Below are 27,570 nucleotides of genomic sequence, written 5' to 3'. Positions count from 1 at the left end.
TTGATGCCCTTTCCAACTCTTTTGTAAACTAAGAAACATACAATTATTTTAAGAAGAATTCAGCTTTTACCCAGTTGCACTCCAGATTACGTCAAAGAAAAAACAGTCTGAAATCTTAAAGACTTTTACTTCCTCAAATTTTAGGTGGATTGCTTTTCAGAATTTTTCTAATTGATATTACATGAAATCCTCTAGCTGATAAAAGGCCAAATGTTTACGTTCTTCACAAGAGGTTGAATAGGTTTTTATGCATTGACACAGAGTGGAAGTTCAGTATTTGCCATACTGAACAGCAAGGAATAATTAATTTTCGCCATCCATGTATCGTACAAATATGAAGTTAAAATAGAATTTTCACTGATGGTTAATACTGTAGATTCCATGTTATGATTAATTCCAAGAATGCAGTTTGCATCTTCAGTGGGAAGTGTACTTTTCGGTTGTTATAACATCCTCAGAGACTTTTCAGTTTGTCTTTATCTTGCTCTTTTTGACTGCAAAGTGCAAAAGATTCCTGAACGAACTGCCTACACATTGGGCACTGCTGAAAATACTTAACACAGCCATCACACAAGCACGTGTGTCTACATGGCAGGAGCACCCAGTTCACAGTCCCATTCTGGCAAACCACACAGTCCTTGCTATTCTCTTCTGGAGGCTCCACTTCACTTTCAGATAGTCCTGCCTTTTCTAGCAAACTTCGGTCTGTGTTTTTTTCTTCTGGAGAAGAATCACTGGAGGGAGTAGAATTATTATTTGCAGACATGAAAAGTTGCTGAAAATCAAAGAAACAAATGTAAAAATAATTACAAATGACAATTATGCTTCAAATACAGGGGTTATAAGAGCTGCTAAAAACATATGAACTAGCAAATCCAATAAAAGTTAACTTCTATGATAAGTAACTGAAAATATTATTATCTCCTTATAATAGTCATTCTCTGAAACTCTGCAAACAGAAAAGACAAAAGTAAGACTAGAGGGTACAACTTACCTTAAGATCATGAAATTGACCTTGAGCTAGGAGTAAATATTGATATAATATCCTACAGGAGAGTTTATAAGTCTTATCAGGAATATGAATTACTGACACCATGGAAATCTAAAACAGAAATTGAACACCAGTCAGTATTTGATTTCCTTATATTATTTCACAGATATGAGAAAAATATTTCTCAAATAAAAATAAGAGGTTGATAAATTAGAAAACTTATAGTAATATCCTTAAATCATAATCACTAGAACCCAGTTATATATATTTTGCCAGAGTTACTTTACTTATCCTCAAATTCACAAATTTAATGTCATCCCAACAAAAATAGCAATTAGTTTTTCATATAGCTACATGAGTTGACTCTACAATTAAAATAAAACGTAAGAGCTAGGAAAATACTGGAAAGAAAGCTATGAGAGGGACTAAGTTCAGTCAGATGTTAAAACATACTACAAAGCCTCTAAAATTTTAAAGCACACTACAAAGCCTCTAAAATTAAAACAGTGTGGTACTGGCACACGAAAAGATAGCTGGGTGGAACAGAATAAACAGTCCACAAACAGACTTAACCATATATGCAAATATAAAGGTTACATTTTAAATAACTAAACAAAGAGAGTCTTTGTAATAATAAAAAGTACTGGGGCAACTGGATAGCTGTTTGGGAAAACAAAATTAGAAGCATAATTGTAAAAAATAAAACTATACAAGTACTAGGGAAAAAACATGAATTTCTTTATAGTTCCAGTGTAGAAAAAGACTTTCTATGACTCCAACCTAGAGGCAGATAAATATGACAAATATAACTACATAAAAAAGTAAAATTTGCATGACATAAAACACTATTAAGTAAAGTCAGAGGACATATGACAAGTTGAAATACATATTCACAATATATATCACAGATATAAGTTAATCTCCTTAACTTATAAAGAACTTTTAAAAAATTGAAGAAAAAGTGAATAAAAATTCTATAGAGAAATAGGGCAAAGACATGAACAGATAATTTACAGAAAGATAAAACATGGTCCTTAGCCATATTAAAAGATGTTCAGTTTCACTTATAATATGATAAATGCAAATTGAAACTTCACTGAGATATCATTTCTTGCTCATCAGATTAACAAAAATTGAATAGCTTATCAGTACACTCTATGGAGAAACCATCATATACTCCTGGAGGAAATGTGTTTTTAAAAAAAATACAATTCCAAAGGAACAACTCCATTGGAGGGGAATTTGGCAGTAGGTAACACGATGACCCTCATTTACTTAGCCTTCAACCACATAACCTCACCAATATTAAACTACAGACACACAAATTATCCAGTGCAAGATTATTTGTTATTACAGAATACTGGAAACCACCTGAATGTCCAACCACAGGAGATTGGTCAAATAACTATGGCATTAATGCATATATACCCTACATACAATACAGTGCTAGGCAGCTGTTTTAAAAAAAAAAATGAGGAAGATCTCTATGAACTGATCTGGAGTGATTTCCAGGAGATATAAAGTAAAAAAAGTGAGAACATGCATAGTGTAGTGTTTCCTACTTTTTACATAAGAAAGAAGGGACAATGAAAATAGATAGATATCTATATTTTCTTACCATTAGAATAAGAAACATAGGAAGGATAAGCCAGAAAACAATGAACTTGGGGATGAAAGCATCATCTGAGTATACCTCTTTACGTAGGTTTTTTACTTTTGCGAGAACTAATCCGAGGAGTTTATGGACACTGTTTTTGACGATAAATCCTCAGTTTGGGGTAGGAAATAAGGAAAGGGTAGTTTGAGGACTTAAATAATCAAATTCAGTAATGAATTATAAACCACTGGGAGGAAAAGGAATTTATGAAGCTGTGAGATAACAAATAGATAATTAAAGAGATAAATCAGAGGTCTCTTACTTGTAATAGAAGGCAGAGGGCTGAATGCAGGGCTGAAGCTGGAAAATAATCATTTTGCAACCATCATGGTGAAGATGAACTCTGATAAGAATCATTAATGGATATTAAATCCAAGGGGAGATTTTGATAAAGAACAAGATATTTGTATGGTCTTACAGTGCCTTTTCACACACTGCCTATTATTTGCAAGGAAGGGAGAAAAAAAAAAAGGAAACAATGGGAAATTAGATAATACCTTGACTGAGAGATCAAAATTAACATCGCCAATGAGGGAAAAGAACCTCCCAATCTTCTATAGGCAATGCTCTGAAAAGCAAACATTATCACCTGCCTGGTACACTGGCTGAAAATGCTTAACTTCAATCTAATCATGATGAAACATCAGACAAAATGAGGAATGTCCTGTTTTACAAAAACAGTGTGTGCATGTGACTGTATTCCTCAAAAATGCTAATGTCATAAAAGACAAAAAAAAGGCTATGGAAATGTTTCAGGTTAAAGTAGGTTAAAAATACATGACAAACATAATTTTTGACTCTAAACTACAATATGTACTGGAAGGAAAGACATGTTGTAAACAATACTGTTAGATAGGCTGACAAATTGGAATGCAGGTAATAGATTGGATAAAGTATTGTATCAATGTTAGATTTATAAAGTAGATAACTACATCAAAGTTACTTAAGAGAAGACACTTATTATTAGGAAACACACACTGAAGTACTTGGATGTAAAGAATCATCATGTATACAACTTATTCTCGATTCATTAAAATATATATATACATACACATACATGTTGTTTGTTGGTGTTTTTAGCCACCAAGTCATGTCTGACTATTCTGCAAACTTATGGACTCTAGCCCATCAGGCTCCTCTGATTATGGCAAGAATACTGGAGTGGGTTGCTATTTTCTTCTCCAGCAGATCTTCCCAACCCAGGGATCAAACCTGCATCTCCTGCATTGGTAGGTGGATGCTTTACCACTGAGCCAGCACGTAAGCCCATATATACATATACATATGGGCAAGTAATGAAAATGGGGCAAATGTTAACAATTAGATCTGGGTAAAGGGTGTATTAAAAGACGCTTACTCCTTGGAAGAAAAGTTATGACCAACATAGATAGCATATTCAAAAGCAGAGACATTACTTTGCCAACAAAGGTCCATCTAGCCAAGGCTATGGTTTTTCCAGTGGTCATGTATGGATGTGACAGTTGGACTGTGAAGAAAGCTGAGCACCGAAGAATTGATGCTTTTGAACTGTGGTGTTGGAGAAGACTCTTGGGAGTCCCTTGGACTGCAAGGAGGTCTAACCAGTCCATCCTAAAGGAGATCAGCCCTGGGTGTTCTTTGGAAGGAATGATGCTGAAGCTGAAACTCCAGTACTTTGGCCACCTCATGCGAAGAGTTGACTCATTGGAAAAGACTTTGATGCTGGGAGGGATTGAGGGCAGGAGGGGAAGGGGACAACAGAGGATGAGATGGCTGGATGGCATCACTGACTCAATGGACGTGAGTCTGAGTGAACTTCGGGAGTTGGTGATGGACAGGGAGGCCTGGCATGCTGCAATTCATGGGACTGCAAAGAGTCGGACACGACTGAGCGACTGAACTGAACTGAACTGAGAGATAAGAGATGGAGAAGCTAGGATTAACAGGAAGGAAAGGAGGGAGCCTGCTGATAAGAACAGAGGACAGAGAAGGACCCAGGCAGGTAGGTACAAAGAAAGAGAGAACAGGATGGCTGACCCATAGAGCCAGTACCCAGCTGCCCTGTGGGAATAAGCCTCCCCCGAGCACTACAGGGCCAGGAGACTTCACTCCAGTTGGACCAGGGGTGTGAGAGCAAATCTTTCCCCATTTACAATGCCACTGAACTTTACACTGAGAAGTGGTTAAAATGGTCAGTTTTATATGTATTTCACCACACACACACACACACACACACACACACACACATACTCCTCTGTTTAGATGGAGGAGGAAAGTTAGAAAATAAGGAAGAGTTTGAGAATTCATGTTGACAAAGAGCAGCAGCAGTGAGGGGGAAAGGAACCACAAGGGAAGCTGAGAAGAAGGTGACAGGTGTGACCTGTCACCAGTAATAGGGGAGCTTAGAAGAGATGGGGGGCGGGGGGACATGGTGGAGAGAGAAGGGCTATCTTGCCCAGGTAGGCGGGGTAAAGGACAGAAAGGCTGGAAATACGAAGCACCCACCTCAGCACATCTTATTTCCTTCAGTGGAGAAGAGAGGAGGGCCACAGGAGCACGAAGGGAGACAGAGACAAGAGCTCTTCTGTAGACTATCCAGGAGCTTAGCTGTGGGGCTGTAAGTGGCTCGCTAACATTGATTGGTATGACTTTTTTTTTTTTTTTTTTTCACTGAACAAATTTACTGAGTACCCATTGAATTCTAGGTACTGTTAGGTCCTGGAAATAAACTGGTTAGTATGACTTTTATTTGGAAAAAACAAACTGACTTCAGGTCAGTGGAACTTCAAATTAATATCCCCCTTCCAAAAAACTACACAGGCATAACTACACTGAGAAGGGTCTACATCTCCCAGTTAGGGTCTGCACGTTCCAAAGCTCAATGCATGCTTGTTTCATGGAGGTAATCCTGCTAAACCAAAGGATGCTGGCACAGGACTACAAAGGCTCAAAATCAAGCCCTGGTTCCATCTCTTATTTCGTGAATGGCTGGGATTTTTCTTCAAACTCTTTCAGTGTTTATAAGAAGGATATTTGCCCTAACATACAAGGTTGTTGGAAGGAATACATAAGTTACTGGTGGTGAATGTACTTTGTATGTTACAAAGTGTCATAAAAAAGTTACCATATCTGTATTAATCAATATATCTATTTCAAGCACTTCAGAAAAGTAGCAAATTGGTTATAAAGGCATTCTCATCATGATAAGATTTTACCAAAAGTTTATTTCATGCACCACAAGCTTCTACTGTACTTAGAGGAATGTCAGGCTCAGGGCCTTTTAGGTCTCTAACATGCTTTTATCTTCCTAATCGGGATAAACTACTGGACTAAACTGTGGTCCACTGGAGAAGGGAATGGCAAACCACTTCAGTATTCTTGCCTTGAGAACCCCATGAACAGTATGAAAAGGCAAAATGATAGGATACTGAAAGAGGAACTCCCCAGGTCAGTAGGTGCCCAATATCCTACTGGAGATTAGTGGAGAAATAACTCCAGAAAGAATGAAGGGATGGAGCCAAAGCAAAAACAATACCCAGCTGTGGATGTGACTGGTGATAGAAGCAAGGTCCGATGCTGTAAAGAGCAATATTGCATAGGAACCTGGAATGTCAGGTCCATGAATCAAGGCAAATTGGAAGTGGTCAAACAAGAGATGGCAAGGGGGAACGTCGGCATTCTAGGAATCAGCAAACTAAAATGGACTGGAATGGGTGAATTTAACTCAGATGACCATTATATCTACTACTGTGGGCAGGAATCCCTCAGAAGAAATGGAGTAGCCATCACGGTCAACAAAAGAGTCTGAAATGCAGTACTTAGATGCAATCTCAAAAATGACAGAATGATCTCTGTTCGTTTCCAAGGCAAACCATTCAATATCACAGTTATCCAAGTCTATGCCCCAACCAGTAATGCTGAAGAAGCTGAAGTTGAACAGTTCTATGAAGACCTACAAGACCTTTTACAACTAACACCCAAAAAAGATGTCCTTTTCATTATAGGGGCCTGGAATGCAAAAGTAGGAAGTCAAGAAACACCTGGAGTAACAGGCAAATTTGGCCTTGGAATGCGGAATGAAGTAGGGCAAAGACTAATAGAGTTTTGCCAAGAAAATGCCCTGGTCATAGCGAACACCCTCTTCCAACAACACAAGAGAAGACTCTACACATGGACATCACCAGATGGTCAACACCAAAATCAGATTGATTATATTCTTTGCAGCCAAAAATGGAGAAGCTCTATACAGTCAACAAAAACAAGACCAGGAGCTGACTGTGGCTCAGATCATGAACTCCTTATTACCAAATTCAGACTTAAATTGAAGAAAGTAGGGAAAACCGCTAGACCATTCAGGTATGACCTAAATCAAATCCCTTATGATTATATAGTGGAAGTGAGAAATAGATTTAAGGGCCTAGATCTGATAGATAGAGTGCCTGATGAACTATGGAATGAGGTTCGTGACATTGTACAGGAGACAGGGATCAAAACCATCCCCATGGAAAAGAAATGCAAAAAGCAAAATGGCTGTCTGGGGAGGCCTTACAAATAGCTGTGAAAAGAAGAGAGGTGAAAAGCAAAGGAGAAAAGGAAAGACATAAGCATCTGAATGCAGAGTTCCAAAGAATAGCAAGAAGAGATAAGAAAGCCTTCTTCAGTGATCAATGCAAAGAAATAGAGGAAAACAAATTGGAAAGACTAGAGATCTCTTCAAGAAAATTAGAGATACCAAGGGAACATTTCATGCAAAGATAGGCTCGATAAAGGACAGAAATGGTATGGACCTAATGGAAGCAGAAGATATTAAGAAGAGGTGGCAAGAATACACGGAAGAACTGTACAAAAAAGATCTTCACAACCCTGATAATCACGATGGTGTGATCACTCATCTAGAGCCAGACATCCTGGAATGTGAAGTCAAGTGGGCCTTAGAAAGCATCACTACGAACAAAGCTAGTGGAGGTGATGGAATTCCAGTTGAGCTGTTTCAAATCCTGAAAGATGATGCTGTGAAAGTGCTGCACTCGATATGCCAGCAATTTTGGAAAACTCAGCAGTGGCCACAGGACTGGAAAAGGTCAGTTTTCATTCCAATCCCAAAGAAAGGCAATGCCAAAGAATGCTCAAACTACCACACAATTGCACTCATCTCACATGCTAGTAAAGTAATCCTCAAAATTCTCCAAGCCAGGCTTCAGCAATACGTGAACCGTGAACTTCCTGATGTTCAAGCTGGTTTTAGAAAAGGCAGAGGAACCAGAGATCAAATTGCCAACATCTGCTGGATCATGGAAAAAGCAAGAGAGTTCCAGAAAAACATCTATTTCTGCTTTATTGACTATGCCAAAGCCTTTGACTGTGTGGATCACAATAAACTGTGGAAAATGCTGAGAGAGATGGGAATCTCAGACCACCTGACCTGCCTCTTGAGAAATCTGTATGCAGGTCAGGAAGCAACAGTTAGAACTGGACATGAAACAACAGACTGGTTCTAAATAGGAAAAGGAGTATGTCAAGGCTGTATATTGTCACCCTGCTTATTTAACTTCTATGCAGAGTACACCATGAGAAACGCTGGGCTGGAAGAAACACCAGCTGGAATCAAGATTGCCGGGAGAAATATCAATCACCTCAGATACGCAGATGACACCACCCTTATGGCAGAAAGTGAAGAGAAACTAAAAAGCCTCTTGACGAAAGTGAAAGAGGAGGGTGAAAAAGTTGGCTTCAAGCTCAACATTCAGAAAATGAAGATCATGGCATCTGGTCCCATCACTTCATGGGAAATAGATGGGGAAACAGTGGAAACAGTGTCAGACTTTATTTTTCTGGGCTCCAAAATCAGTGCAGATGGTGACTGCAGCCATGAAATTAAAAGACTCTTTCTCCTTGGAAGATAAGTTATGACCAACCTAGATAGCATATTCAAGAGCAGAGACATTACTTTGCCAACTAAGGTCCGTCTAGTCAAGGCTATGGTTTTTCCTGTGGTCATGTATGGATGTGAGAGTTGGACTGTGAAGAAGGCTGAGCGCTGAAGAATTGATGCTATTGAACTGTGGTGTTGGAGAAGACTCTTGAGAGTCCCTTGGACTGCAAGGAGATCCAACCAGTCCATTCTGAAGGAGATCAACCCTGGGATTTCTTTGGAAGGAATGATGCTAAAGCTGAAACTCCAGTACTTTGGCCACCTCATGCGAAGAGTTGACTCACTGGAAAAGACTTTGATGCTGGGAGGGATTGGGGGCAGGAGGAGAAGGGGACGACAGAGGATGAGATGGCTGGATGGCATCACTGACTCGATGGACGTGAGTCTGAGTGAACTTCGGGAGTTGGTGATGGACAGGGAGGCCTGGCGTGCTGCGATTCATGGGGTCGCAAAGAGTCGGACACGACTAAGTGACTGAACTGACTGAACTGACTGGACTAAAGAAATAGCACATAATGAGAAAAGATGATTACAATAATTACTGAAAATATAGGGACCAAAGACATCTAAGATGTAGGTGCAACAGGGGCTGTGATGGAAACAAGATGACTGCAAGCACGCAGAGAAAAGAGTGGACAGTCTTAAAATGGAGCCCTTCAGATCATTACAATAGTTATTTATCTGGTGCTAAAAATGCCAGGAATAAACATTCTCCCTAATAGCCTTCTTCTATGTGGCAAATACGACAGAATACAGAATGAGGAAATTAACATAATTCAACTCTGTCTTTTATTTTCTAAATATAATCATATTCCTGCAACCCATATGGGAAACCACAAGTCACACTCTGAAGAAGCAATACACACAAAAAAACTCTTACAGGAGTACTTCCCGTACGTTCATTTTCCAAGAAAAATGTGTCCAGGCCACAGAAATGAAAATAAATCTTATTCTAGCTCACCAAATAATTAAGACCCATCAATCAAATCACTTCAAAGTAATGCTTCCAGAATTTTAAAATTACTTACAATGTCATAAATTTCTCGGTCATCCTTATCAGCTAGGGTCAATAGCGCTACCAAAGGATAGCGAGATCTCGGCACTGTACCAAAGTCTTCAATTTTAGTATCTCTTGGTAACTGGCAATATATTTCTTCTTTGCTATCCTTTTTAATACTTTTTGAAGATGTAAAGGTAAATTGCCACTATAACCAAGAAATACAATATACCAAAAGGAGTAAAAACTTAGCAATGCATTATTATTCATAGAAAGTTTTAAGTCTAAAATTTTCATGTGCTAATGGATGTATCAAATAAAAGGATACAAATACTGCTCTTGATAGAGATATTCACTATACAGAGCATCTTCTAATGCTCGCGGAGTGCTTATTCGGAAGCAACAAAAGTGCTTCTGCAGAGCTTCATGTAATTTTTGGACACTGCACCCCCAGTAACATGTAAGGAGGCTATCTTCAAGGCAATCTGTTGCCAAAGTTATGCCAGCTGTAGAAAACAAATGAGACAAAGAGAAGAAAATTACCTAATGTAATTTCTATCACAATTATACACAGTGAGTAACAAAAGCTTCCGTTTGGATACTGGCCAGGCTGATGGCAGTTAAAGGAACTCATTAAAGGGTATGTGTCTATAAATGAAGGAAATGGTCTCTGAAACAAAAGATATAAAAACTTCAATGTCTATACAATTTTGAAGTGCTCTCAGTAATATTTCATACTTAGCCTTGGAAGTTATAATTTTTTTTGTGACTTCAAGACTCTGCCCACACGGATTTAAAAGACTGAAATATAGTTCACTATTGATAACCTACCGCTCTAACAGTATATATAATCCTCACTACGAGAACTAATAGAGCTGTCTCCCAAAGTGCAGGTGTACAACCCATGGGGGCCACGAGATGATCAGCAGAATAGAAAAAACATTAAAAAGAAATTGAGCTGTATTAATACGAACACACTCAGTGACAACAGTAATATATTCTTGTCATCCAATTAATGTCCCATGTAATACGCAAAATATGAGGAAAGAGTGGAGATTCCAAAACATGGAGGGTTGACAGTGATGCCCTCACTCATTTGCTTATTGCCCTCACTTATTTGCTTTCAGCATAATAAAAGATATTATAATTTAAGTAAACCTGATTAAGTAAACCTTATTATATAAGTTATAAGTGAACATACAATTATCTTTTCTAAATTTAAGTTTTTTTATTGGAGAGTAATTGCTTTATGCACATACAACTATCTTCTGTAGTTTTACCTATTAACACTTACATAGGACTGTATGCCAGCTGTATGATTTTTTTCCCCTTGCCCATGGCAGTTATAGCAATATCAAGTTCAAGGGCAGCAACATTCACTTCTCATACTGTTGACAGTGCAAGCTGCAACGTCTAGTGCTCAGTGGCCACGGCATACTTACCAGAGCAAAAGGGCATGGTTTTGGTCATTGTTCCTGGCTGAACAGCTTTGGTATCTGATTCTGGCTCTCCAAACCTACTGGCAATTCTGTAAACTATGCAATGTCCTTTTATTGGAATCATTTCTGTTGTTTGTAAATAGGAATTTTTATTGATGCATTATCTATTTCTTAAAGGGTTGATCTCCTTGGGGAAGGAGCTACATAGACACAAGCAGATGATCTAGAGGACATCAAAAACTGAGTTTTTCATTTTTCTTCTCAGTTTAGTAGCATGTACACACAGGCTCAGATTCTGAATATGTACAGTAGCAGCAACATAGAGCAATTTTTAATCATAGTTAAGCAAAAATCTTAATTGGCAGGAATTTCACATAGGTAATTGGAACAGAATTTGATTTCAAATTTTTATATAATTCCAAACATCAGGTATTGATTCAAGAATAGAAAATTCAATTAGCTATGTTTTTCAACTAGCTATTAAGCAGCTGAAGAAAAACATTCCATTAATACAAATTACATACATATATTAAAATCACACATATTTTCCTCTGTTTCACCTAAGAACCACACTACATGAAGCAAGATAAAAAATCTGGAGGTAGACAGGAGAGGAAAAAACAGAAAAGGCATATTAAAAAAAAAAGTAGAAAAAGGAAAAAATGGAACCTAGAAAAGAATTTCTTAATATATTACTAGCAAAAATATGAAAAGATATATGTTTATAGCGCTGCTGCTGCTGCTGCTGCTGCTAAGTCGCTTCAGTCGTGTCTGACTCTGTGCGACCCCATAGATGGCAGCCCACCAGGCTCCCCCGTCCCTGGGATTCTCCAGGCAAGAACACTGGAGCGGGTGGTTATATCAAAATGCTGAAAGCCACACAAAGAGATTAAATGAATAAAATATGGAACACTTTATAATGAAGTACTATGACTCTTTAAAAAGAATTGAGTCATATCATAATATCTGTATATACTACCGACTCTTTGTGACCCATGGACTGTAGCCAGCCAGGCTCCTCTGTCCATGGAATTCTCCAGGCAAAAGTACTGGAGTGGGTTACCATTCTCTTCTCCAGGGGATCTTCCCAACCCAGGGATTGAACCCAGGTCTCCCACACTGCAGGCAGATTCTTTACAGTCTGAGCCACCAGGGAAGCCCAACAAACTACTTACTGCTTCTCTAACATATTTTTCTGCTTATATCTCAGTGCTATGCTCATGCTTCTCCTTCTACCTAGAAGTTCTTCCAACCTCCCTAAATAAACACATACTTATCTCAAGACTCTAAAAAAAAAAAGAAAAGAAAGAAAGTGGGTAGGGGAAGAAAAGAAAAATAAGAGACAGACAGAACATTTCTCTTTATGAAGCTTTTCCTGCATACACCTCCTGAAACTTAACCCTTTCTTTCGTTTACTCCAGTGTTTCCTAGATAATGGGCTTCCCTGGTGGCCCAGACAGTAAAGTGTCTGCCTGCAATGCGGGAGACCCGGGTTCAATCCCTGGGTCAGGAAGATCCCTGGAGAAGGAAATGGCAAACCACTCCAGTATCCTTGCCTGGAGAATCCCATGGACGGAAGAGCCTGGTAGGCTATAGTCCACGGGGGTTGCAAAGAGTCAGACACGACTGAGCTACTTCACTTTACTTTCCTAGATAATCTTGCAGACAATTTATCTTCCCAAGTACAGAAACAAACAACTACCATGTATTGTTACTACCACATATTGTTACCATTTAATATCAAAATACCAGAATTTCAGATGAAATGATGGTTGTTCTTCAGGAGGGTAGCAACGTTAATTAGCTCTACTTCTCCTCCATTGCTTTGCTTTTCTCTCTACACTGAAGACCAATGAAAATGGCATAGCATCCTAAAAAGATGTCTCTTATTAACTCCTGTGACACTTTATCCTTCTCGTATAAATGCCTTCATTTACTAGTTGCAAGATTTGTGAATTACTAGTTGTTGTGTCTCAGGTATGCAGCATAGCTCCTAGAACAGAATAGGTGCTCAACAAATGTTTGCTGGGTCTGAGGAAGAGAAAGCAATAGAGAAAGAAAATTAAAGGGCTAAGAAAGGGTCACAGAAAGAGAAAAATCTTTGGAAAATAGCCACCAACTTGTAATTGAAGCTGAAGATGGATTGGTGATCTCTAAGCCAAAAGGATTCTTGACTTGTCTCATTTGTTTTTTGAAAACTCTTGTGTTGAACTGGGTCTCTTCTGAATTTCTCAGAATTACTGGAACATCCCAACCAAACCTGAAGAAAGGTAAAAACAAAATAAAGCATAACTTTAACAAATACTGATACTTTCTGTGATATGTAAAGTATTTTGTATTTTGTTAGTTACTCCTTTTAACCTAAGTATCAGAAAATTTACATTATATTGAAGAAGTAATCCAAAATTAAGAGAGATTAGATATTCCATAGAATTGGAATATATTGTTCACCTGGCTGAATCAACATACTCCTGAAAACAAAGATTTCTATTGTTAATTATTGTTGATTACAAAGGAGTTCCATGATTATAACCAAAATGTACCTAATACAATAGCAAAAATATGATAGAATTACTGAACTTCTAAATGATATAAAAAGTAAATATATATTTAATATGTAGACTATTTGATATTATTTAAGGGACAAAAGAATTTTAAACACTAAATATAGCCCTTCGTTAATATAACATATTCTCTACTTTTAAATTTCATGTAAAAATGTGATAAAGAACAAACTTAGAGGGAAAATGGAACGCATAAATTCAATTCCTTATAATGGTAGAAAGAAGATAAGTTTACTCAGTTTAAACAAAACAACTAAAAATGAAAACACATTAGTTAAACCGGGGGACTTTAGTTTAAGATAGCGTAGTTACTTTAATACACTGTTTTCTCTCCAAACACTTAGCAGTGACATATTAAGAAAAAGAAAAATCAAAAGGAGCCCACTGAAATGAGTAAACAAATAGTGGTTTAGTCACTGTTTAAACAAAGCAATACTACCACTCAACAATGAAAAGGAAACAACCAGGTGGATAATTCTCAAAAACATACTGTGCTAGAGAAGCCTTACATAAAAAAGTGCATGCTCTATGACTCCATAATAGGAAAGCCTACAGTAGGGAAAACTAATCTATGGTAGAAATAAAAAACAGAACAATGGCTGCTTCTAGGGGAGAGCAGTGTGAACTGATTGAGAAAGGGCGTGAGCAAACTATCTGGTGATGATAAAGTCATGTATCTTGGTTGAGGTTTGAGTTGCATACATATGTTTGATAACATTTAAGATTTGTACATTTCGCTGTATATTACTTCAAAAGAAAATAAAATAACTACAAACAAAAACAAATATTCAACTCTAGATAGCAATATGCAATGCTTTAATACTTATAGATGAAGAGTACAAACTTACTTTGAAGTTTCAAGAAATTAACATGAACTGATGGGTAGATAGAGGAATGGATGGATAGATACATATGTAATAAAGACATTATAATAAATTGTTGATTGTAGAACCTAAGCGATGGGTATATGTGTGTTCACTATGTATTCTTTTAAGTTTTCTGTATGTTTGAAAATGTTAATTAATAAGTTTTAATAAAATAAAAGAGTCATAGCTGAGTTAAAAGATGGATCTTTATGCATCTGAAAAGAAAAAATAAAGTAATGAGTAAGACTGATACCATGGTTTGATATGTTCTGAGTCTGGCAGCAGGCAGTGGCAACTAAGCCTTCTCACAGATAGAGGGCCTTACAGGTTGTCCACTCAAGACAAAGGCCAGAGCCAGGTTCACACCTTGAATCCAGGAACTGGGTTAGGGCAATATCAATATGGAACAGAATTGTCATTGTAAGACCCAGTCCTTCCTGAGGGGGTCTAGGAATCTGGTTAAACAGCAAGGATGAGGACAAAGGAAGGGGGCAGGGGACTTCCACTAAAATCCAGGCTGCAAGCTAAAATTTCAAAATCCTAACTCTAATACTAAGAGAAAGCCAGTAAAATTAGCAAATGGAACAAAATTTCACTCCAGATGATTCTAATTTTATAGAACGTTGGATAAGCTTGTTCTATTCCTGCCTTAAAGAGCTAAAAAGCAAGTCTCTAACAGATCAAAGCATTCCAGGTAAGTTAACTAAATCCCAAAACAAAGTTCAAGAATATTCATATGAATACAAAATATCTAACACCCACTAAGGTAAAATTCACAATGTTTAGCGTTTAATAAAACTTCACAGGCAGGCAAAGAAGCAGGAAAATATGACCCAGAATGAGCAGAGAAACTAATGAATAGATCCCAGGGATGGGACAGATACTGGAATTAGTATTAATAGATCCCAGGGATGGGATAGATATTAGGATGAGTAGACAAGGGTATCAATTGTTATCACCATACTCCACGTGTCAAGAAAATAAGTAAAGATTGTGCTACAGTATAGAGTCAAGGATGATACAGAAAAGATTCCAAGCCATCTCTGAAAATGAAAAATACACTGGATGGGATTAGCGTAGACACCCCAGGTGGCTCAGTGGTAAAGAATCCACCTGCCAATGCAGAAGACACAGGTTTGATCCTTGGTTCAGGAAGATACCGAGAGAAGGAAATGGCAACCCACTCCAGTATTCTTGCCTGGGAAATCCCATGGACAGAGGAGCCTGGCAGCCTACAGTCCCTGGGGTTACAAAGAGTCAGACACAGCATAGCAACTAAACAACCACAGATATCACAGGACAAAAGATTAGTATATGTGAAGATATAGCAACAGAAGTTATCCAATATGAAACACAAAAGAAAAAAGGCTGAACAAAAAACCAAAACATCAGCGAGCTGAGGGAAAAGTTCAAGCAGTCTAATATACACGTAACTGAAGTCTGGAGAGGAAGGGAAGAGACAACACAAGAAAACTGCAAACAAATATCTCTCAGGAACATAAATATAAAAATCCTTAACAAAATTTTAGCAAATTAAATCCAACAGTATATAAGGTTAATATTCAAGAATGCAAGGTTTATCTCAAGAATGCAAGGCTGGCTTAACATTACATTAGAAATATAATATAATACACCATATTAACAAACTAAAAAAGGAAAACCATACAATCTTTTCAATACAGAAAATACACTCAATACATGCAGAAAAAGTGTTTGCTAAAATCCAATGTCTAGTCCAATAAGTACCATCGGGAAACTAGAAATGTGGAAAAAGAACTTAACCTGATAAAGGGTGGCAATAAAAAAAAGTATAGCTAACATCATACTTAATTAAAAACTGCTTTCCTCCTAAAGTAAGGAACAAGATATTTAACAGCCATGTGTCCTTAAGCAATTACTCCAACTCTATGTAACTGTTTCGCCACCTGTAAATGTTTATAACAGGGCTTGGCATTATGGAAGTGCTTGCAACGGTAATCTTGATGATGGAGTGGACTTATGGGTTGGCAGAGAGAAAACATAAATCCAGTAACTTCTCTTTGATCCTCAGAATCAGTTACCCCACCGCTTTTGACTTCACTGCTCATTGTTGCCCCAAGGCCCTTTAGAGGTCAAGTCAGGCATGTGAAGTGGTAGGACACAAGATATAATCTTCCTGTGACAGTCAAAACACCTTCTCTTTCTTACTTACATCCTATAGAGTGAAAAAAAGCAAAGGAAAAAAACCACTCTACACATCAGTTCAGTTCAGTCACTCAGTCGTGACCCCATGGATTGCAGCATGCCGGGCTTCCCTGTCCGTCACCAACTCCCAGAGCTTGCTCAAACTCATGTCCATTGAGTTGGTGATGCCATCCAACCATCTCTTATCCTCTGTCATCCCCTTCTCCTCCTGCCCTCAATCTTTCCCAGCATCAGAGTCTTTTCAAATGAATCAGTTCTTCACCAGGTGGCCAGAGTATTGTGCTTCAGCTTCACATTAGTTCTTCCAATGAATATTCAGGACTGATTTCCTTTAGGATGGACTGGTTGAATCTCCTTGCTGTCCAAGGGATTCTCAAGAGTCTTCTCAGTTCAAAAGCAACAATTCTTTGGTGCTCAGTTTTCTTTACGGTTCAACTCTCACATCCATAAATCACTACTGGAAAAATCATAGCTTTAACTAGAAGACTCTTTGTCAGCAAAGTAACATCTCTGCTTTTTAATATCCTGTCTAGGTTGGTCCTAGCTTTTCTTCCAAGGACCAAGCGTCTTTTACTTTCATGGCTGCAGTCACCATCTGCAGTGATTCTGGAACCCAAGAAAATAAAGTCTGTCACTGTTTCCACTATTTCCCCATCTATTTGCCATGAAGTGATGAAACCAGGTGCCATGATCTTAATCTTTTGAATGTTGAGTTTTACCCAGCTTTTTCACTCTCCTCTTTACTTTCATCAAGTTCTTCTTCGCTTTCTGCCATAAGGGTGGTATCATCTGCATATCTGAGGTGATTGATATTTCTTCCAGCAATATTGATTCCAGCTTGTGCTTCCTCCAGCCCAGTGTTTCTCATGATGTACTCTGCATATAAGTTAAACAAGCAGGGGGACAATATACAGCCTTGACGTACTCCTTTCCCAATTTGGAACCAGTCTGTTGTTCCACATCCAGTTCCTAAGGCCCACTTGACTTCACACTCCAGGATGTCTGGCTCTAGGTGAGTGATCACACCATTGTGCTTATCTGGGTCATTAAGATCTCTTTTGTATAGTTCTGTATATTCTTGCCACCTCTTCTTAATATCTTCTGCTTCTGTTAGGTCCATACCATTTCTGTCCTTTATTTTGCCCATTTTGCATGAAATGTTCTCTTGGTATCTCTAATTTTCTTGAAGAGATCTCTAGTCTTTCCTATTCTATTTTCCTCTATTTCTTTGCATCAATCACTTAGGAAGGCTTTCTTATCTCTCCTTGCTGTTCTTTGGAACTGCATTCAGTTGGGTATATCTTTCCTTTTCTCCTCTGGCTTTAGCTTCTCTGCTTTTCTCAGCTATTTGTATGGCCTCCTCAGACAACCATTTTGCCTTTTAGTATTTCTTTTTCTTGGGGGATGGTTTTGATCACCGCCTCCTGTTCAATCCATAGTTCTTCAGGCACTCGGTCTATCAGATCTAATTCCTTGAATCTATTTGTCACTTTCACTGTATAATCATAAGGGATTTGACTTAGGTCATACCTAAATGGTCTAGTGGTTTTCCCTATTTTCTTCAATTTAAGTCTGAATTTTGCAATAATTCTGGCCCCTTCCTCATTATTTAATTCTCCCTAACTCATCCCACCATTTTTTTTCTTTACCCACACTGCCTGACTCTAACTACATTACCAGCAGTAAAAGTGAGAATTTAGATCTCATCATGTTCATTTCTACTGTAGGTTCAAGTACTGTATTTCGGGTATTTTATAACCCTGTGCCTAAAAATTTCAATTAAAGAACGCTTTAAGGTATAAGAGCCAGAAACTCCAAAAGGCAAAGCTTTAGGGAAATGTCTGGAAGCAGCCCACTGTGAGCATGATATTCCTTTGTGAAAAGCTTTTTATATTTCATAATGTATCTGCTTTTAATATAAAAATATTTCTCCAAATATTTACATAAATCAATAGTTAGAGGTTATACCATATCTGCTCTGTGCCTATACACCTCAGAATGAAACAAATAATTTGACATGTAAATGCTGCTTCTCTTTAAGCATGCCTACCCAAGGCTGCTTGGCACAACATCACATCAACAGTTGGCAAAGTACATCTATTATTAAAAGAAATTCCTTTCTCTAGATTTTTAATTTCTTTCCCTCATGCTTAATCTCGGGTCTACATTTTCAGTCCTTGATTTAACGTCTTTTAAAATTGTTGTTATGTTGCTCAATATTCAGCCTTTTTATCTGATATAACCTTTTTATTGCAAAGGATAACATACCTATAAAAAGGTACACAAAGTACTTTTTTGAATAACAAAATAATTGTTATTCAAGTTAAGAACCAAACAATATCCTCAGAAAGTCTCCTGTGTCACCTCCCATGTACTACCCCTTCCTTCTCTATCTTGACCTCAAGTACTATAGTTTACCTGTTTTTGAACTTTTATATAGGTGGAAGCATGCTGTGTATACTTTTATTTCCTATTTTATCACATTGCATTGAAGATTCATTTTTGCATCCATACTTACCGCACTGTTGTGGCTATATAGTATTCTATTGCAAAAATATGCCATGATCTGCTTACACATTCTACTCTTAATGGACATTTCAGTTGTTCTCACATTTTGGCCATTAGGAATATTGCTTATATGAATATTTCCATAACAGGTTCTCAATGTATATATGTAAATGCATTCCTCTTAGGAACAGAGTCTCTTGACCAAAAGGTCTGTGCTTTAACTTTGGAGGATAATGTTAACAACTATTCTATATGGTTACAGAACCATATAGAGTTATACTCCACCAGCAATGAATGAGGTCCCCCTTTGCTCCATATCCTTGCCAAAACATTGTTAGCCATCTTGGTAGGTGTATGGTGGTGCTGAATTATGGTTTTAATTTATATTTTCTTGAAGACTAATGATATGGAGCACTTTTTATGTTTATTGCTACTTGGATATCCTCTTTTGGGAAAGCCCTTTCATATCCTTTCCCTACTTTTCTACTAGTTTGTCTTCATTTGTCTTGTTTATAGAAAATTCTTTATATGGTATGAATATTAGTTTTTTACTTGCATGTATCTTCAGCCCCTCTATACCTTGCTTTTTCACATACATAATGGTATCTTTGGATGAACAGGGTTCTTAATTTAAAAGCTATTAATCTTTTCCTTTAAGGTTGATGTTTTTGCTGTTTGACTTTTCATTACTGCTTTATATGAATTATGTCTTAACACTGCTACACTTCTAAATTAAAATCTCAGACATTTTCACATTCCTATCCCCTTAGAGGAGTCAGTAAAGCATAGCTAGAGTGGCCAGGGCTTAGTCAAGGCGCTGGGTCCTTATTTGACTTTGCCAGCCCTGTTCCCCTGATATCCTCATGCTTTGAGGGGAAAACAGGGGGCTAGGTGAGCAGAATTCACTGTGTGACAGAGTGACATCATAGCCCGACCACATCTCTTGTCCTAAACATTATGCTTAATGAGTCTAAGATCACGTCAGCAGACACCCTGGTGACACATGTCGAGCTTTCAGCCTAGAATAATCCTCAACCTTTTCATATACATGACCTATGATGAATTTGCTCTTTTTGCACAAAATTTCCACAACTTCCACAGTTTAAACTTATTTGATGTGGGCCAATATTTCTAGCTTCAATGTATTACTCAAAGGTAACATGCAGAAATGATTTAGAATAAGGTTAAACACTGGAGACTGGCTATTCATAATTGGTGTTGACAATTCATAATTCATAATTGGTGTTGACAATTGGTTCTGTAAAATACTAGTATTTAGACCTGGTAATGTATGGGCCTCTGGCCACCATCCTTACATCTGGTCTTTTCCACATTTTTAGTCAAAAATCTGAATAAAGACATTGATGCCTGGTATCAGATCATGGCTGATATGATTTTAGAAGATATACTGAAATATAAAACTGACAAATTTTCTTTTCAATCAAATTACAATAAAGACATTGATATGTGGTATCAGATCATAGCTGGCACAATTTTAGAAGAAATAGTAAAATATAAAACTGACAAATTTTCTTTTCAATCAAATTGCATTTTTATTTTTTTCCACTCCAAGTCATTTTGACAACTCTTAATAATGGAATGCTAACTAAATAAATGTTTCTTAACATTCACTACTTTCTCTTTTATATAAATCCAGCCCCCCCCCCCCCGCCACCACCTTTTTATTTCCATTAAGAGAACTTTCTAAAGAGAGAGAGGGAGAGAATTTTCCAATGTTTTTACTATTATAATTTCATACTTAATCCTCCTGGAATTTTCAATAATTCCAGTTTTTCCCATTTCTAAAGTGTTTGCTGCACTTTCATACTGCTTAAACTTCCAGCACAGTGGTAACCTGGGGACTTCCGATTCAGTCCATGCTTTTTCATAGTGCCCATCCACTGTCTTACCCTGTACACACTTCCTAAGCTTCCTGTCAGCTGCTGAATCAATAGAACTGACCTCCTTTTCTTGTTGGAGTCTCACAGAGTCCCTCATGAATAAAAGTTACTTTGAGGAGAAAGTTTCAAGTTCCGAAAGTAAACACATTTATCACTCCTTCAGACTTGAGTGCTAAAGCCAGTTAGAAAACTTAGCTGTTAATCTGGGGGTGAGGGCGCTTCTCTTCTGTGACATCTTGCACACTGGCCCACTGGGTCAGGATATATCAATAAAAAACTTTCATGGGGAAATCCTTGGAGAGGAGGAGGGTTGTGCCTGAGCAAATTTGAGTCAAGGTATTCAATCTCTAAAATTCTGTGCCTTTAACTGTAAAAAGAAGGGTTAGAATAAGTTATCTTAAGTCCCTATTAAGGTCTGAAATGCCATTTCTAAAAGTTTTTTCTTCTAAATTGTTCCAAGGAATTTCTTTCCCAGCAGAAGTGTCACATATCTTGTACCCTAAGCAAATACAAAATAATGTTATATTCTTTTCCCAAGAGGGATTCCGCAATGGCTCAGTGGATAAAGAATCCATCTGCAATGCAGGAGACACAGGTTCGATTCCTGGGTTGGGAAGATCCTTTGGAGGAGGGCATGGCAACCCACTCTGGTATTCTTGACCGAAGAATCCCATGGACAGAGGAGCCTGGTGGGCTACAGTCCGTGGGGTTGTATGATTGAAGCAACTGAACATGCACCTCATCACCAACCTCATCACACACACACACACAACCTGCTGCATTCGACACGTGAGATAAGAAACAGTCAAGGTCAGTATCTCAGGCAGGGTTGGCAGGAGACAGAAAACCACATCAACATTTTAGAAAAGAATTTAATATAAAGAATTATTAACCAAGTACTGGAGGACAGTCAAGGCAAGAAGGGGACACTAAGGTATCCCAGCAAGAAGCAGTTATCCATCCTAAGGCTAAGGAAACAAAAGGAAGCGTGGGGATTACTACAGCTAGAAGCTGGGAGAAGGAATCCCCCAGAGCTGGATCCAGACCTCTGTAGTAGGAGTGCTGGCCAGCTGGTACTGATTTCTGAAGGAGTGCATTAAGCCTGATTCTTGGTGTGAGGAAAAGTTGAAAACTAAAATAAACTGCTGCTTCACAGGCCAGGGTGATGCCAGTAGTGCAGGAATGCAGACCAGGAAAAGGAAGCAAATGGTTAACAGGAAGTCCCTTCCTCCTTTACTAGCCTTCCAGACTCTTTCTAGGATGAGATGGTTGGATGGCATCACCGACTCGATGGACATGAGTTTGAGTAAGCTCTGTGAGTTGGTGATGGATAGGGAAGCCTGGCATGCTGCAGTCCACAGGGTCGCAAAGAGTCGGATACAACTGAGCGACTGAACTGAACGGGCAGAGCCTAACAGGGAGCAAACTAGCATAAGAGAAATAGCTTTGCAAAGTCCCAGCTCCAGAATCAAAAGCAGAGTACAGAGAGAGTGCGTCTGCAGCTGAGAGACAACAGACTTTAAGAAGACCTGACGGAAGATTCACAGTGCCCTTGGGGCAGTACTCAGGAGACAGAGACCTTCCTCAAGGGGACCTGACCTCACCGTGAAGCAGGGGCTCCAGCTCTATGGATTGACTTAGATTTGAAAAGTACGCCAAAGGTCATAACTCCTCACTATGACAAGTCAGGTTTCTAGTTCCAGCCTGGAGTTTCTCATTCTGTGTACTTGATGTAGGACTTAGGAAGCCACCTCTCTATTTTATTCCTAAGGACGCGCTAATCCATTAGCCACTGGATCCTTGTGGGCCAAATCATTCTCTGCATTGTCCTCCACTGCCCGTTAGGGGACAGAAGTCCACGTTGACTCTTGTGGTTATGTGTTGTCACTTCACTTCAGATCAGGAGGTCCACCCGAATGGCAGCATCTCCCACATCATAAAAGCCCTACAGTGGACAGGCACCAGAGATGTTTAAGGCCACCAGTCTCTCCTTAGCGCCCTTGTGAAATGTGTCTTCCAGGTCATGCTGAAGGATGCAGTCAGAGGTAGGTGTGCAGGTGGCACATAAGAAATCCAGTCCAATATTCCTATTTTCCTAAGCCTCCAGATTTCCTCTTCATTATGCCAGGAAAGTTCTAGCATCTCAACTTTATTAAATATAGGGCAGCTCTTAGTCCAAGTTTCAGTCAACCATATACAAGTTAACACTTAAAAGTCAGAATTTTTTAAGAATACATCCAGATCAATAAATGTAACTTGATCCACTGTTACATTCTATCCTCCTTGCCCTAATCTATTTACACTTCATTCCCACACATACTTCCCAAATTCGCATGGATACAAATTAGCCAACTTTTGTTATTCTTTTAGAGGCTTGGTTCTTTCTAACTAGGTCAGGTTTTTGTCCCTGTTCTGTGGAACATGAAGAGATCTGGGCCTAGCGACAAATGGTTACAGAGGAAGGTTTTGAGTATAGACACCGTTTGCAAAGCAGCTGCCCTAAGAGAGGTATTACAGGATCTTCAAGCAAGAGAAGGCCCAGTTTTCTCAGACATGGAAAGCAAGCTGCTTCCATCGACAAGGGAGGCACACACAGAGTGACTGCGGTTTCAAGATTCTCAGCTCTATCAACTGCATTTAGATATTGCCATTGCAAGTTTCAGGGCTCTGACTCTTTCCTAGTCAGTGTCCTAAACAGGACTATGTAATTCTAATACCAGCACAATTAAAACTGTGTAGCTTTGTGGCTACAGGAAGTAAAGAGCTTTAGCATCATAAAAACTCTGATTCTCTGACTGACTTGATCTGAGCGTTTAAAGACATGAACATGTCATTTCCTTTCTGCAAGTGCTCCAGTGGCCCCACGAGCAACCATCCCACCCTTCCCCCAGTCTCTGCAGTATCACTGCTGCCATAACGGTCATGTACTTCAGCCACTTGGTCCCCCAAGGCACTTAGCTTCAGAAATCATTAATTGTAAGCAAATAAAGGCAGTAAGCTGATTAATCATGATGCCAATCCATACCATGGATTACTAGAATCTTATTTCCCATTGGCAAGGAGCTGAAGAAATGACCAAACCCAAATCTGATCCTTAAAGGATTTCCCCCCTGGATCCCATTCTGAGTAACAAATTCTTAATCAATATATTAATATTTATCAGTCCAATCAAGGGACCAAAGCCACACCAGCATTTTAACAGATAATTTAATATAAAAATTTGTTAGCTAGATGTTGAAGAACTGAAAAGGCAAAAGGGAGACACTGAGTATCACAGAATTAGTTACAGTGGGAAGCAACTATCACTCCCGGGACACAGAACAGAGCGAAGAGGATTCCTACTGCTTAGAGATTTGGAGGAAAGACCTCGGAGCAACTGGGACTCGGATCTAAGGAAGATGTACTGAAATCTTTGGAGGGGTATAATGAGGCTAGTTCTAAGAGCGTAGAAAACTATAAACTGCGACCCACTGTTAAGGCCAGAGGGAGGCACCATGGCTGTGGTGAGACAGAGGAGGAAAATAATCAAACAGGAAGCAGCAAGTCCTTCTGTCCTCCTCTAGCCTTCTGCTCCCTTCCCCTACTGGCAAAGCCTCATGGAAGCAGTGAGCTTCCAAAGAAGAAAGGTCTTTAGAGGTTCTGCCCCACAGTCACCAAGCAAAGTACAGAAGGATAATAGCTTAATAATCTGCAGTCAAGAGGAAGCAGAGAGCAACTGCAGAGTCAGGGTCATGAATTAACTGAAACTATTCAAGGATGCATATAGCACTCTGGCCTCCTTTCTGCACACTGCCTGGCAAAATAGCTAGAGCTTGATAAATCTGAGAATTAGAGCTCACAGAAACCATCATGTAGTTAAACAGAAATTCAATACTTTCAGTTGTATTATTCTTTGCTACTGGGATTCCAACAGTCAGGTGGTTCTGTTCTTTCTCTACTTCCACACAGTGCGAAAGACAGGGAAAGGAACTAAGCAATGGGTTTTGCAAAGCAGTACTGAGGTAAGAACAATGACAGAGAAGACAGATGCCCAATAGAAATTATATTGGGGGAGCTTAAAGAAAATGACAAGCACAGTGAAAAAGCATAGTGGATTAATGCATTTGCCTTCTGCCTGGCGGTACTATTAGAAAATTACTTTGAGGAGCTCTAGATGGCCTTCACTGTAAACACTAGTTTAAAATAATAATAATAAGGTTATCTACATGGGCAAAGCTAACCCATATGGAGAGAATGGCTGGATTAAGCTTAAGATGACTGGTTAGGGCCAAATCAGGATGGAAGTGACTGGCACTTATATAGTTTTGTGGCCTCAGCCATGCTTAATTCAGACTTCTCAAAGTTCTACAACTATCTGGGCCTCCATCCTTGTAAAGAAAGTGAAAGTGAAGTTGCTCAGTCATGTCCGACTCTTTGCGACCCTGTGGACTGTAGCCTACCAGGCTTCTCCGTCCATGGGATTCTCCAGGCAAGAATGCTGGAGTGGGTTACCATTTCCTTCTCCAGGGGATCTTCCTGACCCAGGGATTGAACCTGGGTCTCCTGCATTGCAAGCAGACGCTTTAACCTCTGAGCCACCAGGGAAAAGTCATACTTAAATGGAGTGTTTGGATAATCATTAACTTTTCAAACCAAGTCTCAAATTTGGCAAAGCCAGGATTTGAACCTGTCTGACTCCAAAGGCTGTCTCTTTACCACCCCAGCATGAGGTTCTGAACTACCCTTCACTTACAGACACCACCATCACTATCAATAGGTCTTTACTTGTTTTCCTCCTCCCGTAACTAAAGACAGACATCTACAATCTCTAATTAGCTGAATCAGGCCAACTGAAAATTAATTTTAAAATTATTAGGCTGATTGAAAATTAAAATTTAAGGATATTATGCAATTATCAACTGGTTACTTATTTTCCTTAATGGAGGAAAATTATACTCTTGAAGACATTAACAGTATAGCCAATAAAAATCTTGTGTTTAGACATCTCTTCTCACTTAGACAACATCTTCCTAACTCCAATTACAAACTTTCTTGAAATGAACAACAGCAAGAAATTCTGATGTGTCAAGAATATCAGATTGCGTAAAATTGGTCCTATTCTTCCCCCACCAACCAAGAAAGACTTTCATAATCTACTGCTGACAACGTGGAAAGCAGTGTGAAAATGTTAGAAACTTTACTTAGTTCCTAAAGATGGCATATTTTCAGAAATTGACAAGAGCTTGTGTTCTTTCTTTAAAGTAATCACATGTGCATGCTCGGTTGCTCAGTGGTATCCAACTCTTTGTAACCTCACAGACTGTAGCCCCCCAGGCTCCTCTGTCCATGGGAGTTTCCAGGCAAGAATACTGGTGTGGGTTGCCATTTCTTCCTCCAGGGGATCTCCCATCCCAGGGGATCTTCCTCCAAGATCTCCCACATCTCCTGCGTTTCCTGCATTGGCAGGTGGATTCTTTACCACTGAGCCACCTGGGAAGCCCAAAGTAATCACATATACATGCTCAAAGGGTATTTTTAAACTCATATTACACAGCCTGCTCTATTCACTAGCATGTCTCCTCTGACCCTCTGCTCATGTAATCTCTAAAATGCCTTCTGTTCTCTACTATACACATTTAGCTCCACTTCTTTTTCAAAATACTCACTCTTCAAAATCCAGCTCATGTCTCTCTCTTCAAAGGATGGACCTGTAAGATGGTTTCAGCTAGCTATAAGACGACTCTAAACATGATACAATGGCATCTCTTCGAGAGAGAAATTTTAGAATCTCTGAGCTAGAATGGCTCACGGATGAGCTAACAGTCTACTCTCCTAGTCTCCAATAAGAGAAGTGCCCTTATGCCTTAGTGTAACTTATCTCTGAGGTCTCTTCCAGCTCTAAAATTATGTCTTTATAGTTTCACCGTTCAAAAGATGTGGAATGTGTGTAGAAACCAATACATTCTCAAACGGTTCAGAGTTCAGTTGTAAGTTACGCTGGAAGATCTCACGGCAAGTGCTCAGTTCACGTCAGAAGAGCAACGAACAACTGGGTCTACTGTCCACGTCTGAGGACTGTACCGCAGATGACGGGCTCACTCCGGGCACACAGTAGGCCCCAGATCCGGACAGAAGCCTGTTGGACAGCCTCTCTATCCTCACACCAAGACCAAGCCCTTACTGGCTGCTTTATCACCTATAAAAAAGCTGGGTAAAATACCTCAATCCTGCACCATCCCCAGATACCCGCAGCGACGGGGATCAGAAGATGATACAGGGCAGTGATGCGGGTAGGTGTCCACCTTGTTTTCCTCCTGAGCCAGTGGGAGCCCTGAGCACTGGCTCTCCGACAGCCCCAGTCCAGCAGTCACCCTGCAGCCCGCTGCTACTCATCTCCCTGGCTGTCCGCCCCGACGCCACTTGCCCATAGCCCTGGGGACTCTTACCATCCCAACACCAGGCCGGTGGTCACGATGAAGCAGGTAAAGACCACCGCGATGTAAAAAAGAGGCGAGTACTCATAGAGCGTTACGAGAAACACCGCAGCCATCAGGATCTCCTAAGCTGAGCCGG

General features: G+C 39.2%; 1 protein-coding gene across 1 annotated transcript; it reads right to left on the bottom strand.

The window, feature by feature from the left end:
* Window positions 1-138: 138 nt before the first annotated feature.
* CGRRF1 (cell growth regulator with ring finger domain 1) lies at window positions 139-27,570 on the bottom strand. The gene is made up of 6 exons (XM_052647073.1): window positions 27,444-27,570; window positions 13,116-13,255; window positions 9,885-10,062; window positions 9,588-9,735; window positions 995-1,102; window positions 139-775 (listed from the first exon to the last, which is right to left on the bottom strand). The coding sequence occupies exons 1-6, from the start codon at window positions 27,545-27,547 to the stop codon at window positions 455-457; spliced, it is 999 nt and encodes a 332-aa protein (XP_052503033.1). The 5' UTR covers window positions 27,548-27,570; the 3' UTR covers window positions 139-454.

This window comes from Budorcas taxicolor, chromosome 10 (genome assembly GCF_023091745.1).
Source record: "Budorcas taxicolor isolate Tak-1 chromosome 10, Takin1.1, whole genome shotgun sequence".
Lineage (NCBI taxonomy): Eukaryota > Metazoa > Chordata > Mammalia > Artiodactyla > Bovidae > Budorcas > Budorcas taxicolor.
Note: the sequence above shows the minus strand (reverse complement) of the source record. Positions and strands in the feature narration are given on the sequence as shown.